We start from the raw sequence: 17,663 nt of genomic DNA on the forward strand, positions 1-17,663 counted from the left end.
TATTGTACAGAATGACCACTTGGTAGCTAGTTTGTAAAAAAAAAAAAAAAAAAAAAATTCTACTTTTAGGAAATAAAAAAAAACTTTTCTGTCTATATAAGAACAGCGTTTTATTACTGAGTGTTTGCTGTAGACCCTCAAAGTCCCCATGAAACTATAAAAAGGAGTTGGGACAGAATCTGTTAGTTTATATAAAATTACTAATTTGGGATTACTAAATTGGGATCAGAGTAGAAGAGAGTATCTGAGGATATTGAGGTAAAGAATTAATGCATACTTGATAGACACTCAGTAAACATTTGTCGAATGAATAAATGTTGCCCTCCACCTAACTCATGCAACTTTTTTATATGTAATGCAATGAAAGGTTCACTTTATTTTCTGCCATATTCAGTATTTCCTTTAAACACAATTTTCTCATATATCACCTATTAAAGTATTCTTATGAAAGTTGGGTGTCTTTTTCTTTTAAAGTTATTTAACTTAAAATAATTTTAAAATATAGGTTACATGTGTTTATGATTGCTTTATTGTGTATTCTCCATCTGCCCATCTCTTTAATTTTTTGATGAATTTTAAAGGGAGTTGCAGACATGACCTTCTATAGCTATAGCCCTCTAGCTTTACAGTGATAGTGAGAGTTTCTGCCCCTTTCCACCCTTCTGCCTGCCATAGTGGAGCACTGTTTTCTTTAACAGACTTTAAGGAGTTCAGTGAAGAGACCTCATTAAACCAGGAGCAATTTCAGACTAGATAAAGATTAACTGAAAATCATAAGAATTATTTATTCTACCTTCAGGGGCTTTAGTCATTCACTGCATGCCAGGCAGTTTGGTGGCCTTTTTTTCCCAGGTTGTTTTTAATTGAGACATACAGCTTTTCTACGAATCTCAAATTAATTTATCTAGCCAGTTTTTTGTGTTTTTTAAGGAGGGCGCAGCTCACAGTGGCCCATGCAGGAATCAAACCAGCAACCTTGGTGTTATTAGCACCATGCTCTAACCAACTGAGCTAACCGGCTACCCCTCTAGCCAGTTTTAAGGACTGCATGATATGCTTTTACATTGGCCTTATTGAGTTTTTTGTAGGTTAGGCAGCTGAAGGATCTGGTGATTCTTCCTACATTTCCTAAGGTACTGAGGACTTTGACACTCTTCTCTGCTGCTTCATCAAGCCCAGACTGTTAGGTCCATGGGCACTGGTGTATCCTTCAGACTTCCTGGTGGTGTGAAGTCTCTAAGTGACTTAGTGGTCGGTCAGACTCTGGTATTTAAGAACTTTTTCTAAATGAAGAGGTGATTTGAGAGCAGTGTTATCAGAATTGAATATTTTGGTGTAATAGAAAAAAAGTGTCTTTATAATATAATGGGGCAAGCAGTCATTCAAGTGATGTTTGAATCCCAAGCTATACCTTGAGCTTTGTGACCTTGTGCAGATCACCTAACTTCTCTAACTTCCATCTTTTCTGTCAAACGGGCATAATACCCATGTCCCAGCGCTTCAGTGAGCTTCAAATGAGCAAGATCAGAGAAGAGAATTTAGTTTTTGTAAGGGAGGAAATGGACATATTTTTTACTTAACAAGGTTCTAGATCCTGCATAAGGTGTGTTTTGTAGTCATTATCATCACATTTAATCTACATGGCCATCCTGTGATGCGTCGTTTTTTTCTTTTCTCAAGGGAGGGGACTAATCCTAGAAGTGAACAGTCCAACATTATAGGAGCTCAAATTTTGTGATCATTTTCTTTCTAACTTCTGAAGTTAGAAAATTTAAGCATTGTTTATAAAGATAGTAATTTGACTTTTTCAGGATTATTTATGAATAATAGATTTTGACTATTGAGACCTAAATGTGTTTGTGATGGACTGCTGTACAAATACATGTATATCCATTATAAATTTCTCTATTTTTGTATTTTGCTTTTTTACATTATTGCTTTCTCATTTGTTTTTAGCTGCTTTATTTTCTAAACTAAGAGGGTTTGATTTTTTTTCAATTGGCTAGTTAATTCCTTTTTTAATAAGTGCATTGATTATGTCAATATGTTATAAACAAATACAAATGATTGACATTTTTTACATCAAAATAATCTCTGGTTAGAGTTAGGGCATATTTATTTTGAAGGGATAAGACAAGACTTCCAAGTAAGCCATTTCGGGTCAGAACTTGGGACGAACGCATAATGAAGCATTTGTCTACATGGAGGTTAACATATGAAGTCATTGATGGGAATGAGCTTTTATAGAATAAAGGGAGGGGAGGAGAATGAGAATTTACTGTGTTTCCTCGAAAATGAGACCTAGCCGGACAGTCAGCTCTAATGCGTCTTTTGGAACAAAAATTAAGACCCAGTATTGTATATTATATTATATAATATTTATTGTACCCGGTCTTATGTTATGTTATATATTATATTATACCCGGTCTTATATTATAGTCAAATAAGACTGGGTCTTAATTTAATTTTTGCTCCAAAAGACGCATTGGAGCTGATTGTCCAACTAGGTCTTACTTTCAGGGAAACACGGTGATATCTTCAATAGAGAAAAAATAGGGAAATAACCAAGAAAAGAACAATCAAGGGTGGATAGTAACTGAAAGAAGCCAAAGAGAGAGATTCATAATAATTATTGATAAATGCTAGAGAAAACTCACAGAGAATGCAGCCAGAAAAAGGCATATCTCACCTTTGACATCGTTAGATACCTTTGAGAGTAAAGGTAGTAGAAAGGCTGCTAGATTTGTTTAAGCTGCCTTATTTTTTCCTAGAACATAAAGACTCTAATTTTTTAGTGCCTCCTGATTTCTTCAGAGTTGTTTCTCAGCTCTGAATCACTTCTTTCATGATAATGTAAATCAGACTTGCAGGTTTGTTTTAATATCTAGTTAGAGCAAGGATATACATCTTGGTACTATGTATAAATTATAAAAGCTTCTTTGGAAAGTATTAGGAAGGAGAAAATTAACCTCGACTAGATGCTAGGTACTTTACATTTTAATTATGTCTTATGTATTAATAATACCAAATTTATCCACTTTGCAATATTTCTTTAAGTTCATTAGTTTTCCTTGGATGTATGTGTTTTCCATGTCGGAAAGTGCTCCTAGGTAGGAAGTGCTATTGTTTTCTTTTTGTTTTGCCAGCAACACCTTTGTCCTGGAATATTGTGGAGAGGTACTTGATCATAAAGAGTTTAAAGCCCGGGTAAAGGAGTATGCACGAAACAAAAACATCCACTACTATTTCATGGCCCTGAAGAATGATGAGGTGAGCAGCATGAATGTGTTTACTTTGAAACAGATCTGGAAGTTGTTGAGTTTGAAAGGGTCATTGATATGGACTGATCTCAAATAAAGGGCAGAACATGAGGGGTAGAACAGTGTATTTAGTTTGTTTTTATTTGTTTACAAAACATGGGAGAGAGAGGTACTTACATATGTACTATATATGCAAATGTAAAGATTCATGCTTCATGTTACAACTCTTAAAAATTATTGATGACCGATAGAGCTTTTGTTTATGTGGACTATATTTGTCAATATCATTAAAAATTAAGGCTGAGAAATTAAAAAATATTTATTATTAAACCACTTAAAAGTAGTAATAAGCCCATTATATATTGACCCAAATAGCATGCTTTTATGAAAATTATTTTTAAAAATTTCTTTTAAAGAGGAGTGCCACTGTTTTACATCTTCATAAATCTCTTTAATATCTGGCTTACTAGAATTTAACTAGATTCTCAGATCTGTCTCTACATTCAGTCTGGAAATGCAAATTATAGAGATGGACCCCAGGACCTAACTCTGGGATTGGGCCCAGCAGGGGTTGTAACAAGCTCTCCAGGGGATTCTGATACACACTCAGGTTTGAGAGTTACTGCTTTGGTATAGCATGCACTTTAAAATGAAGTTATATACACATGAAGTGCAATTGGAATGTAGTAGGATATAAAAAATATCTAAAAGTAAATGAGAAAGATAGTGATAGAGTCAGAGATAATTTTGCCTGTAGGTAAAAATGTTTATAGTTAGCAGATCTTCCAGAGGAAGCAGTCATCACTTTGATGTATAAAGTATGAGAGAGTTCGCTAAAGGGAACGGATGTCTGGGATGGGATTTTTAATTTGCCTAATTCCTCTCCTTTGCCAAATGTAAATATATTTTAAATTCTCATTTTTAACTCTTAAATTATCCTTTTCCCTAGATAATAGATGCCACTCAGAAAGGAAATTGCTCTCGTTTCATGAATCACAGCTGTGAACCAAACTGTGAGACTCAAAAAGTAAGTTGAGGTAGATTTAGAGTTTGGAATATTTGTTCAAGGTTGCTGTATCAGCCACTTTAGATCTATATCAAAGGTGCCCATGGCTTTTATTTTTAAATCATTTTAATCATTTTTTCCTACTCTATTAAAATTTTGATTTTGAAATAAGTTTAGATTTTTAAAATAAATAGTGTGGAAATATAATAGTACAGAGTTCCTGTATACCATCCTTCTCCTAGTTTCCCCAAATTTTCACATCTTACATAACCTGAACACAATTACCCAGTCCAAGAAATACTGTTAACTATTAGCTAATCTAAAGACCTTATTCATATTTTGCCATCTGTCATTTTTCTGGTCTAGGATCCAATCCAGGAAATGCCCATTGCATTTCATTGTGACCTCTCTTTGCCATAAATTTTAGATATTATTTCAAAGGTGCCCAAATACAAAAGTAAATTTTAATTTTGGTGAAGTCCAGTGTGTGCTATTCAGATTTTTATCACCTCCCATCCAGTGCCAAATTTGACCGTTTAATGCCATAATAAGGGGCCTAATGGCTATAGATGAGGGGGGTTATTTGTGGTGTGCATGTGGGTACACTGCTTTTCCTCAGCAAGGCCAGGCTTTGGGGCTTGATTTGCTTTAATTCCCTGGGCTTGGCATGTAGTCGACACTTGATAAATCCATTTACCAAATGTGATAGGACATTTGGAGTACCCTCTCATTTATGATTTGAGATTAGATTTTTACAAAAATGTATACTATAGAACTTTGGTTCTTTTTTAGGTTAAGAAAGCTAAGGACCCAATCCCTACAAACATATGTATCAGTGATTCCCTGTCATATTAAAATAGTGCTTTTGACGCCTGGATATTTTTTGTCTTTTGATCTGTGAGCTAATAAGATCTTAGATTTGTCTGTTTCTAAAAGCTGAGCCATATAACGAATAGGAGAAACCAGTCTGCAATCATTAAACCTAAGTTCTGGTTCTAGTTTTGCCTGCAGCTGGTGGCCACATGTCTAGCTGTGAGACTCCAACAGGACAGTGTCCCTTCATCTTTTTAAGTCTGGGTTTTTTTCATCAGTAGCATGTTGAGATGGTCTGGGCTTACATCTAACTTGTTCTGGGACTATAAGGTCTAACTCCTGTGTATTTACCCTATTTTAATTCCTGAGTTTTATGCATCTATTCTGATGTTTCCCTTCCCTTTCACTATACTCAGCCATATGACCACTGCTTCATGAAATTAAACTTTTGGCATCATTTCCCCGTTTCCATACTCCATCTTACCTTAGAGCATAGTTACTTTTAACATAGGTAATAGAAATTTGCCTGTGATACTCAGTGACACCAGCATTCCCTGTTTGCCTAATTTTAGTACAAGTGAATCTTTACTATGTGGAATGTATATTAAGATTAAAGTAGCAGTTACTTTTATTAGAGACAAGTTATGGATATTCAATCTGGTAGTTCATTAAATAAGAATAATACTTAAATATGTTAGTTTATTTAAAGAAAGACATTCCCCATTAACATATTTGGAGAAGGCTTTATTGTCTAAAGAGACACGTGTAATTAAGGATGCTAATGATGAGCTTTAAAACACAGATTAATCAGTTACTAATTTCTTTTGTTTTAAAAAACATCTCAGTGGACTGTGAATGGACAGCTGAGGGTTGGGTTTTTTACCACCAAACTGGTTCCTTCAGGCTCAGAGTTAACATTTGACTATCAGTTCCAACGATATGGGTGAGTGTTGTTTTTACTCTGTTTTGCTTCTTTTTATGGGGAAATAGACTGTTAAGATGTACAGATAAAAAACTTTGATGAGAATTACTAAGAAGTTATATACTACCAGCTCCTATATAGTATACTGTTTCAATTTTGTGTGGTTTTGCTACTGTATGATACTTTGGGCCAGTAAATGATATTGTATGTGAACTAAATAATTTTCCTCTGAATTTCATGCCGTCTTATTTATATGTTTCTAATATAATTTAAAAACTTATAGAAATGTCAACAGTGTGTGTAAATAGTAGAATAAATCTGTGTATTTATCATTCATCTGTCAGTTATTAACTCATGATAAATCTTGTCTCATCTATACCATGTGGTGCTCTGAAAAATAATTTGTTACCTAGTTTTGTCTACCAAACGAGTAACTGATGCAATAGCAATGAATATCCCTAGCATCTATATTATGATTTTATAAAACCCCACTAGAAGGAACAGGGTTCCTTGGAGCGGTGTCTGATTTTAAGTTTGAGATAGGAATTGAACAAGATGATCATGGATTATCTTGTCATACCAGAAAACCAGATAGAAAAGATTAGGAGGGTCACATCAAAGGGACTCAGAAGCTAGCTCGAATAGGCTCTCACCAAAAGTGGGAGAGTTCCTATTAACACTTAAGCATCAGTCAGGACAATAACTGCAATGGTTTGAAGCACATTATGTAAAATCCATGCATTTTAATGGTACTTTAAAAATAAAATTGCATGTATCATAATTGATGGGAACCAATTCATGATTTTGAAAACTAATTTAAAAATTAAAAAAGAAAAAAAATTAAACATTTATCTTGTCTTTTCCACGTGAATTCTACTTCACGTTTAACCAAATAGTTTGAGGAAGTTCTTTATAGAGGTTATTTCGACTAATAAATGAAGTAGTAATAGTATCACCATTTTGCAACAGCTCATAAACTAAAGGATCTAGGCAATGGTCAAGTATTTGGGGATTAGTACAGACCAGGTTCTGTGTAGGGCTCCATATTGTTTTCTCTTGTGTTTATACTGTTCTCTGAAGGAAGAGAAACTGAAAGTCAAGTGCTATCTGTGATTCCCTGCTCTATTTATTGACTAATTTATTTTTGTGCCTCCGACTGCTACTGTCATACACTAAATCTATCAATTTACTTTTGGAATAGTCCTTCATGTTTTCCTCAGGTAGCTCTTTGGTCACACAGTAAATAAATGGCAGAGGTGGTTTTTACTCAAGCTTATAGAGTTAGGCCTGTGTTTTTTCCACCACTTTTCCTTGACTCTGTGGTTACATTTATTTATTACTCGATTTATTTTTATTGTCTCATCCTTATGTGATGATAACTTTCAATAATCATGTGTTACCTTTTAAGAATCCTGTACTCATAATGCATTTTATATCTGTATATATTTGTAATAATACATTTTGTTTGTTCTGTGTGCCAGTTAAATATTTGTGTGTAAGTAAGTAATAAATGTATTTAAGCAATTGAACATTTAAACAGTTTTTTCTTAGCCCAATATGTATATGATCTCTTATTTTCAATTATTAGTGGGTACTTGTAAAATGGAGAAATTACTCATTAACATCTTGGCTAGTTATATCTAGCTAATAAAGGAAAAGTGGAAAAAGAATGAATATTTTTAAGAGTAATTTTCAGGCATTTGCATTAGACAGTATTAGGTTTGTTGGAGTCTCAAAGTAATTTTTTCTTTAGGCTTGATTGACTTCTCTCTTGTAAGTATTATATTGTCAACATTTTTATATGGTTTACTTTCACATAACTGACATCTTTCCTGTGCTCCTTGAACAGAAAAGAAGCTCAGAAATGTTTCTGTGGGTCAGCTAATTGCCGGGGTTACCTGGGAGGAGAGACTAGAGTCAGCATCAGAGCAGCAGGAGGGAAAATGAAGAAGGAACGATCTCGTAAGAAGGATTCAGTAAGTGTTCTATCCTCCTTTCAGCTTTCACCATATGCATTTTAAGAAGGGAGGTAGCTTTTCTGATTGAAGTTTGAAAAGTCAAAACTACAACCAGAGTAATTCAGGATCAGAAGAGATAATCATGGAAAAGAAAGATGGATGGTTGCTATTTTTACTTCAGGTTCATAGAGAATTGCGTACTGAAAACTATTGAAGTCATCTTGAAAACACATGGGCTAATAGTTTTTTAGAGCCTATAAAACTCCTAACCCTGAGTACAAATAAAATGTTTATCTGTTAGCTCACTTAAGTCTGATCTATATTCTAATATTTTAATATTGGGTCTGTCTTTTGTTTGAAACTCTAAAGTTTGAAAGTGTTCTTAAAATCTCTGAAAACCCTTTTTAGAGTATAAAGTGAGGTTGTTTGTTTTCCCCCTTCTTCCGCCTCCCCCCCACTCCAGTTCAAGCCGTTGTTTCTCAGTCTAGTTGTGTAGGACACAGCTCCCTGGTCCGTGCTGGTATTATGAGCCTTACGCTCCCCGGGCTGAGGCAGTTGGTTGCCAGTTGTCGGTCAGCAGCTCACGGCAGCTCTCGCCGGCTGCCGGCCACTCACACTGGCCACTGGCCGCTCATGGAAGCCCAGCTCCAGGGATAGTTGTTGTTCATAATCTTAGCTGTAGAGGGCGCAGCTCACTGGCCCTTGTAGAAATCGAACCTGTGACCTCGGTGTTAGGAGCACGTGCTCCAGCCACCTGAGCCACCAGGCCGGCCCCTAAAGTGAGTTTTGAGAGGTAACACGCAACCCAAGAATGAGAAAGGAATAGTCTCAGATGATCGTTTCATTTAATACGTTAGGACAATAGTTAATAGCCTTTTTTCTACCCCAGCTCACCTGAGTTACTACTGGAGGTGGGAGGTATCTTGGTACTAAAGGGACTCTTAAGTGGGACAAGGGCTTTGTGTTGTTTTTAAAAATGTCCCCTCCCTTTTTCTGAGGATCCCTTTTTCATTACAATGTTTCTCAGCCTTGTAACCACCTGGCAGGGTACATAATGAAACTGCACATTTCTGGGCCCATCCCTAAACCTGTGAATCTTGGTGAAGGGCTAGGAGAAGGAGCTAGGGGGTTGCAGGTGTTAGCGTAGCCTCCTGTGATTCTTTTGCAGTTAGCTCATTCCTGGGCTTTTCAGGAACCAATACTGCTAAGAATTATAAATGACATCAATCTTACTGTTTAGATGAGGTAGAAGACAATGGGGGAGGAGATAAAAGTATAATGGTTAAAAGTTGATGTCAGTAAGCCCAGATTAATTGGAGAGAATTAATTATAGAGAATCTGAATTCTCTAATATGACATAGATAGAAAACAGCATTGAAAAGGGCCATTTAAAAATAAAAAAGGACCCCGAAAGGGGCCAATTAAAAAAAATGCAGTAAAGGAGGGTTTATATCAAACACCTGTGTTTCTACCACCCAAGATGGATGAATGCTCTTGAGAATATTGTGTTTACTTCAGCTTTCTTTTTAGAGAACATGCATAGTGTAACTGTGCCAAGCACTCTCCTAAACACTTGAGAGATTACCCCATTCTCACAATAAACCCTCAAATAAGGTACAAGCATTTTCTCTCTTTTACGGATGAGAACACAGAGGCCCAGAGAGGTTACAAGGTCACTCAGTAGGTGATGGAAAAGAGCTAGTCTAGCTCTTACGGTATCATCTTTGATCTTAACCATTAGGTTGCACTGCAGTCAAACTGTAGCAGTCAAACTGTAGAGAGCAATCGCATCCCTTCCCAACTCTGAGACAGATGTGGTCATAACAGCCAATGTCTGCATTTTGAAATATATTGAGTTTTTTTGTGTATATAAACATTTTAACTGCTGTAATGTTTTTCGTCATATAACAGTTTACCTACATATATTCCTACTAATGGACACTTGTGTTTCCAGGTTTTTGGTCTTAATATCAACAGTTAATATCTTTGCACATATCTCTTCTACACATGTTTCTTCAAGATATCCATGGAAGTGAAGCCTATTATTGGCCTTCTTGACTTGACTATTACAGGAAATGTTTCTGTAAACTCTATTAAGATTGCTTTTATTTTTAACTCTTATTTCATTGATAGTGTACCAGAAGAGCCACAAAATAGTCACTAAACATATTGACCTAAGCTAAAATCTCCTTAAAAACTTCCCTTTGGCTCTTTCCTGTTTCCAAAACTTACAGAATAAACGTATTTTTTAAAGCTACTTTATTGGTGGGGAGTGTCCTTGTAATATTATGGTTTCCTGGGCAGTGTTATACCTCCATCATACTAATATCCAGTGGTTTTCTACTTTCTTGATAAGATTAAAGAACAACCCTCAAGGAACCAAGGGGGTAGGTGTTCCTGTTTTTCGTTTGCTTCTTTTTTTCTGGTAATAGTGTGTCAATATCAGTATAGGCTTTGGTATTACAGACTGAATTACATGTAACACGAATCCAGTCATTTAGTGGGCTGAAGTCATAGGTTGCTGCAGATGTGAAGTTATTCTGGAATAAGAATGTTTTGGATGAAACTTTGCCCATATAGAGCAATGAACCAGAATGAACCTAGGTTCCTAGAAGGGTCATTTGTCCTTGACTCTAAAGAAATATAACTCTAGTTTAGTTTTATTTGGATAGTCTCCTGCTGAAATCCCCTTCTGCTGTCTAGGTTCTTAGTTCTGATCAGATTCAGTTGAGGAGAATCACAGGAGTAGCACCTCTTGAATTTCCAAGGGTGAGTCTTAGGACTTCTTTTGGGTAGGGGATGCCATGGAGAGGACAAGACAGCAGCAGTTTAAAACACAATTTTGCATATTTTAACTATTAATAAGACTAGGTTAGTAGCACTGTAGTTTGTATCCCCCATATTAGCCCTTGACTGGCAGACATTTTTTATTCCTTGCTATTCTGATTACATCTTTGTACAGCTTAACTCCTTAATAAAACTATAAGCTCCCCGGGACAGGTGCTGTCGTCTTTGGGTTTGTCACAAACTAGGTACTTAATGAAATAGTTGATGGAGGTATAATAAGTCCATATTTTTACTTGATGTTATTTGTAATTTGTAATTTGTAAAGTACATACAGGAAATAATCTGAAACGGCTTCTTTGTTTGAGTGTGAAACAAGTTAATGATAACTGATTAACACAAGAAAGACGGGGAAAAGCCACAAAAGGAGGAAATATTTGCTTTCAACACATAACATAGAAGTACTAGCATTGAGTATGATTGGTATCCTACTATTCAATAAGAACAAAAAGCAGCCAGCACAAAAGAAAAATAAATAGACAACTTCCACAAACACTTTACTAATCCAAATACTAAACATATGGAAAGGTGTTCAACCTTATTAGTAATTAGGGGAGTACAAATTAAAACTTTCAGATGTCCTTTACATAATCACCAGATTAATAAAAATTAAGTCTGATAATGCATCAGAACAACAGATCTTATACACTACCGATGAGGGTGTAAATGGATATAACCACTTCTAAAAATACTTTGAGGGCAGCCGGTTGGCTCAGTTGGTTAGAGCGCCGTGCTCATAACACCAAGGTCACGGGTTCGATTCTCACATGGGCCAGTGAGCTGCGCCCTCCACAACTGGATTGAAAACAACTTGACTTGGAGCTGATGGGTCCTGGAAAAACATGCTGTTTCCCAATTTTCCCAATGAAAAAATTTTTAAAAAACCTACTTTGACATATGTACTAAAGGTGACTGTATATATGCTGTATGAGCCAGCAGTTGCACTCGTGGGTGTAGAACCAGAGAGAAACTAGTTACAGTATGCACCAGGAGTCACAGCAGCATTGCTTATATTAGAAAAAGCAGAAACAGTTCATGGATATGAACATTAGAATGGATAAATTATAATGAAATCGTATAAAGAAAAGAACCAGTTATGAAAATGAAGGAACTCTGGCTGCATGCAACAACATAGGTGACTCTTAAAGTCTAAGTCTGAATGAAAAAGCACGGCATAAGATTTTGTCCAGTATGATTTCATTTCCATAAAGGACAAAATTAAATTATAATATTTAGGGGTTTATATAAAAGGAGCAAATTTATTTTTTAAAACCAGAGAGCTATTTCCTATAAAGTTAGGAGACGTTACCTCTGGAGTGGAGAAGAGGAGGTGTTTTGACAAGGAAGAGGCACGTGGAGATTTTTGGGAATACCGGCATTGTCCTTTTTTTTTTAACCAATGTTGCATGACTGTTGTTCACGTGTTTATTCATTAAACCTATTTATTAATTATTTGTATACTGTATGTATACATTTTACCAGAAAGGATTAAAAATGGTGCTTAGACCCATTAAAGACAGTTCATAGCCAAAAATACTAAAGTATTAAAAAAGAATAAATAATATTTTAGACTGATTAAGTACTTAACAGAATAAATTTTTAAGTGCTGTAGAAATATGCATAAATGTACATATAAATTTTCAATTATCCATAATTTATTAAAATACATCCTAATTCTTTTTAAGCATCTATGTTAACTTTTAGTTACCTCAAATCCTTTTTGAAAGGTGGTGATCCCTAAATGAAAAATACTTTTAGTAAATGTAAATTAATGAAAGCAATCAAACTCAGTCATTCTATGCTGTCTCTCATCCCACCTCAGGTATCCTAAAAGTTATTAATTCCACAGTTGATTGTCAACTTGTATCCAAAATTATGGAAGCTGTGTCATATCACCATTGGGATTGGCATGTTTACTTTCATGTATATCAATACAATCATTAAACTTATCATTATAGTAGAAGTGTTCAAAGGTTGTCCACCTGTATTTTTTTTGCAAATTTTTGTTATTTATACTTCAGTTTCTGTATTTTTACTATTTATTTCCTTAAGATAAGGAAATTGCTACTTTTTTATATCCCGGAAGTGCCTTATATACAGTAATATCTGTTCAAGAAATGTTTATTAAATGAATGGAAGTAACAACTCAGTTTTGTCTCTTAAGTTTTCAGAGTTATGGAATCATTACATGCCTATTATGAATGGAAAATAACCCTAGTGAAATGTTTGCTTCTCAAAACTGTCAAAAGCAAGATTCTGGCTGTTTGCGTTTAGGGGGGAAAGTAGAATGTTAAAGCCTTTTTTTCTTTCCTATTCTAATCCTCTAGAATTTGGGGAGTTTTACATTTAGGATATGTAAACATTTAGGAAGTTTTACATTTTTCCTTACATTACATAAGAAAAAAACATCTTTAAGGAAATTGTCTGTCTTGAATAAAGATTTAACTATAAATTGGCTTTTCGGTTCTTGTATTTAATCTATTCAAATTTTTTTAATTAAAGTTTAGTGGGGTAATCTATTCAAATTTAAGAAATGATCCTGGAAATGGAAAAGAATGAGCCTTAAATGCACATTTTAGAAGGGAAAAAAATGAGCTTACGTATCTTCAACTTCTTGCAGGCAGCATTTTATATTTTCTCATTAATTTTTGTTCTTTATCTTAATGTGAGTTTTGGGGTATATGAAATAGAAATGTTTAGTGCTTTGCCTGAAGTTATATTAGGTTGGTGCAAAAGTAATTGTTTTAAAGTTTAAAGATAATTGTAAAAACCACAATTACTTTTGCATCAACCTAATGTTAAGTGAGATTATAAATAGCCAGTTAAGTAACAGAAAATTTTTTTAAGACTCTTTTAGATTTTCTTTTCTGTAATTTATTATCAACTTGGATCATTTCATGTCAAGTTGATTTAATACTATCTTTATATCTTGTCCTTCAGTTTCTATCTAGTCTAGATTTCATTGTTCTTGCCACATTGATTAGTCTCAGATTCCATTTTGATTTGATCATATTACTTCCGTTTGGGAATCAGTAATAGAGCTTTCTTGTTTATCAAATCCAGATTCTTTTATATTACATCTGAGGTTTTCTAATCTAACACCAACTTTCCTTTTGATACAGTTTTTCTCAGTTCCTTACCACACCTTATCCACTCCAACCAGCCTAAGCTATGCACTGTCATAATTTCCCGTTTTCCTTTGTTCAAGCTTTTCCATCTACTTTGCTCACAACTCTCCCTCCTCTTTATCTTATCTGTTTCTAATTCCACTTCTGTGTATTCACTTCTGGTGATTCTCATTCTAACCACTCCCTTCCTTCTTATGCCTTTTAGGTTTTTAACATTTATAGTTAATGCTTCATTGTTTATTTTTTATATGAATTAATTTTATCTTCACTATAGTAAGTTCTGTGAGGGCATCTTTATATCTTTTATAACCATTATGACACAGCTGGAAAACAACCTTTAGTACTTGGATTTCTTTTTTGTTGCATATTATTTAAATGTAATATTTGAAACATCCAAAGAATGTATATAAATTATAAAGCATATTTATAAAATAAACCCTTGTGAGCACTTCTCTGCTTTCTTCTCCCTGTTTAGCCACTAAAGGATAACAGTTTTTGAATTTTGTGTCTTACCTCCCTTGCCTTTTTAAAATAGATTTCTCAGATGTGTATCTATAAAAAAATTGGTTTTGAGGTACATAAAAAACAGATTCATATAGCATGTAATCTTCTGGAACTTGCTTTTTTCACATACATTATGTTTGTAAGATTGATGAATGTGTTGCATTTGGCTGCACTCGATTCCTTTCACTGTGGTATAATACTCCATTGTGTGAACATGCCACTTTATCCAACCTGGTCACAGACATTTGGGTTGTTCGCAGTGTTTTGCTCTTGTGAATGGTTGTTCAACGAGCATTCTTATGATTCTCTGAAAGTGCAGAAGTTTCTCTAGGATTTATGCTTAGATGTGCAATTGCTGGGCATAAGGGATACAAATATTTTATTTTTCAAACTAATGCTTTATTTTTTCTGATATACTTTTCACCTAATGTAATTTGATCGTTGTCTCCCATAAGGGCACATTTTTGTTTGTTTGTTTTGCTTCATTGCAATGTCTTCAGCACCTAGAATTATACTTGACATATAATAAGTGCTTAGTAAACGTTTGATGAGTGAATGAAATGCTTTTCAAATTGATCATACCAATTTATGCTTTCTTTTTTTCCCCCTTTGCAATTCTCTTTTTTTTTTTACTTTTTTTTTATTAGTTTCAGGTATATAAAACAACGTAATGATTAGACATTTACACCCCTCACAAAGTGAAACCCCCCCTAAGTCTACTACCCCTTTGACATCATGCATAGCTATTATAGTACCTTTGACTGTATTCCCCTATGTTGTGTGTGTGTGTGTGTGTGTGTACATGTACGTACACACACACAGAGTGTGCCAAAAAATATACACAGTTTAAGAAAGGAAAACTGTAATAAAATTGTAATACTCATATAACGTTTGATTTCTGTAAACATAAGAGGTGCTCAGAGTGGTTACCATCAGTCTCCAGACACTTCTGATTACGGTGAACTACTGCTTGAGCAATGTTGACCAAAGTGTCCATCTGTATTCATTTTTTTTGGCACCCCCAGTGCGTGTGTGTGTGTATTGTGGACATTCATTATTATTTTATATTAGTTTCAGGTGTACAGCGCAGTGCCAATTTATACATTCATCAACAGTATATAAAAGTTCCTTTTGATCCACATCTTTCCCTAGACTTGATATTATCAGACTTTTAAATTTTTTCCCCAATCCAGTGAGTGTTGAGCAATGTTGACCAACATGGTTTCTCATTGTGGTCTTAACTGCATTTTCCTTATCACTGGTGAGGTTGAGCATTTTTTCAGGTTGTTTGACTCTTAGGTTTGTGGGGGTTTTTTGTTTTGTGTTGTTGTTGTTGTTTTATAACCAGATATATTTCTTTGCTCTGGTAGGTGGATGGAGAGCTAGAAGCTCTGATGGAGAATGGTGAGGGTCTCTCTGATAAAAATCAGGTTCTCAGCTTATCCCGGCTAATGGTTAGAATTGAAACTTTGGAGCAGAAGCTTACCTGTCTCAAGCTCATACAGGTGAACAGTTTGATATTAATTTATTTTTTATTTCTGAATTTGAGGTGGGACATTTAAACTACAGTCCAGAATGGTGAATGGAGAAGGAATAATTCTAATAAGAAAAATTACTCTTATTTTTAAAATGGATATGCGAGTTCTTCATGACTTTGTAAGCTTGTACTGTTAAAAATGGCTGAAGAGTTCAGCATCGTTTAATTGATTAGCTCTTGTTTGCTTTCTCTCTTTAGTCAAAGAACACGGTGGGATTTTTGGTGTAACAATTTGTAACACTTGATAATTCCCCCAACCCCGATTTTTACCAAAACCATTTTTACCACAGGATCTCAAAGCAAGAAATTTTAACAGTAGTCTTATTTATTCCAGTTTATTAAGTGTGCCACAAGAAGTTGGATAATAAAAAAAATTGATGACTTTTTTTACATATAAGAGAAAAAAACCTTTTGAACAAGCATCTGAGGGGAAGAGGAAAAAAAATTATTTAAAGACCAATTTTTATACTTTTAGTTTTTTTAGTAAAAATAATGTAATTTGTTTCTTAGTCCTTTAGAATTGAATTTCATTGTAAATGACATTAATATTTATATAATTTTCTACTTTAGTAAAGTCCAGGTTGACTAGATACATTGTAGGTATCAAAAAAAGATTATAATCGCTTACTTTAAAGCATTTATTAGTTACATAGCTCAGTTGAGTTAATTAAAATAGTTTCTGGGTTTTTTGGAATATAAACGAACTGTTTAGTCCTCTCTGTGGGCCCTCTTTAATGCTCTGTCTGGTATTATTCTCCCCACGCCTCACCCCACCCATCCCCAAATACCCTGTATCCTGCTTCCCCTCCACCATGGAAGAACACACATTCACAGTCTTGCCTGAAGTCTTTTCTGGAACGTCATGGGCTGTCTTTGTTGTGGATCTGGATGGCAGAGCTAGGTGAAGGCCGGGAAAGTAACCAGAAACTTCAGGAAGAGGTCAGTTCACATTCAACTTGGCTTGTTTCTTAAAACCGCTATACTGATTGCTTAGGTTAATGATATGTGATAATATCAGAGATAATGAATTTAGCACTATATTTACCACTGGTATTAAATAATCTTGTCATCCCTGTAACTATTGCCTTTATATACAGCTTGCTAAACCACCCCGTGGTTTTCCTTGTATCTTTTCAAGGTTGGTACTGCATAGTTGGGAACTGTGAGAGCAAGCTATGCTATCCTAGATAAGTGAAAGATCCAGTTTGTTGCTAAAACCATAGTTTTAAAAAGATATGAAACTTAAATTCTGGGGTTCTAAAAAAATTAGTGAGCAACTGAACTCTGGATGACAAGAGTAAGAAGATTTTGAGGAGTATATAAATGTTTTAAAAGATCTAAGTAAATGTTCATTGGCAGTGTTGTTAGTAGAGTTCTGACTTATACCTTCCTATGAAATAAAGAGTTTTCTAACTTGGTTTAAAATGTAATTCTTTTTAATCACAACTTCTGATATAATCCCAAAGTCGTGTAATAATACACGTTTAAAAACAAAAATACAAGAGTGGGCAAATAAGTGATTATCTTGCCTCCCAGAATTATTCTTCTCCCAGAAGATTTGGCAATAAGTAGAAGTTGGGGGAGCCTTGGGGATTTGGTAAAACTACATTGCAGGGTGTGCTTTGGAAGAAATTCGTGGATTTCAGAGTGGGAGGGGTATTTATTTCTGAACGAAGAGAGAGTCTCTCTTT

At 34.7% G+C, this 17,663-nt stretch overlaps 1 protein-coding gene across 4 annotated transcripts in view; it reads left to right on the plus strand.

Moving 5' to 3' along the window:
- The window catches only part of SETD2 (SET domain containing 2, histone lysine methyltransferase), a 109,599-nt gene that overhangs the window by 39,258 nt on the left and 52,678 nt on the right, over positions 1 to 17,663 (plus strand). For all 4 annotated transcript variants that reach the window (XR_002136692.2, XM_019724006.2, XM_019724007.2 and 1 more), the window contains exons 6-11: positions 3,147 to 3,270; positions 4,210 to 4,287; positions 5,925 to 6,022; positions 7,851 to 7,977; positions 15,806 to 15,940; positions 16,792 to 16,911. Coding sequence is in view for 3 of the 4 variants with exons in the window: in XM_019724006.2 (XP_019579565.2) it covers positions 3,147 to 3,270; positions 4,210 to 4,287; positions 5,925 to 6,022; positions 7,851 to 7,977; positions 15,806 to 15,940; positions 16,792 to 16,911 (682 nt within the window). In the remaining variant the exon portion in view is untranslated. The remainder of the gene's footprint in view (positions 1 to 3,146; positions 3,271 to 4,209; positions 4,288 to 5,924; positions 6,023 to 7,850; positions 7,978 to 15,805; positions 15,941 to 16,791; positions 16,912 to 17,663) is intronic.

This window comes from Rhinolophus sinicus, linkage group LG10 (assembly GCF_036562045.2).
Source record: "Rhinolophus sinicus isolate RSC01 linkage group LG10, ASM3656204v1, whole genome shotgun sequence".
In the NCBI taxonomy this organism is placed as follows: Eukaryota; Metazoa; Chordata; class Mammalia; order Chiroptera; family Rhinolophidae; genus Rhinolophus; species Rhinolophus sinicus.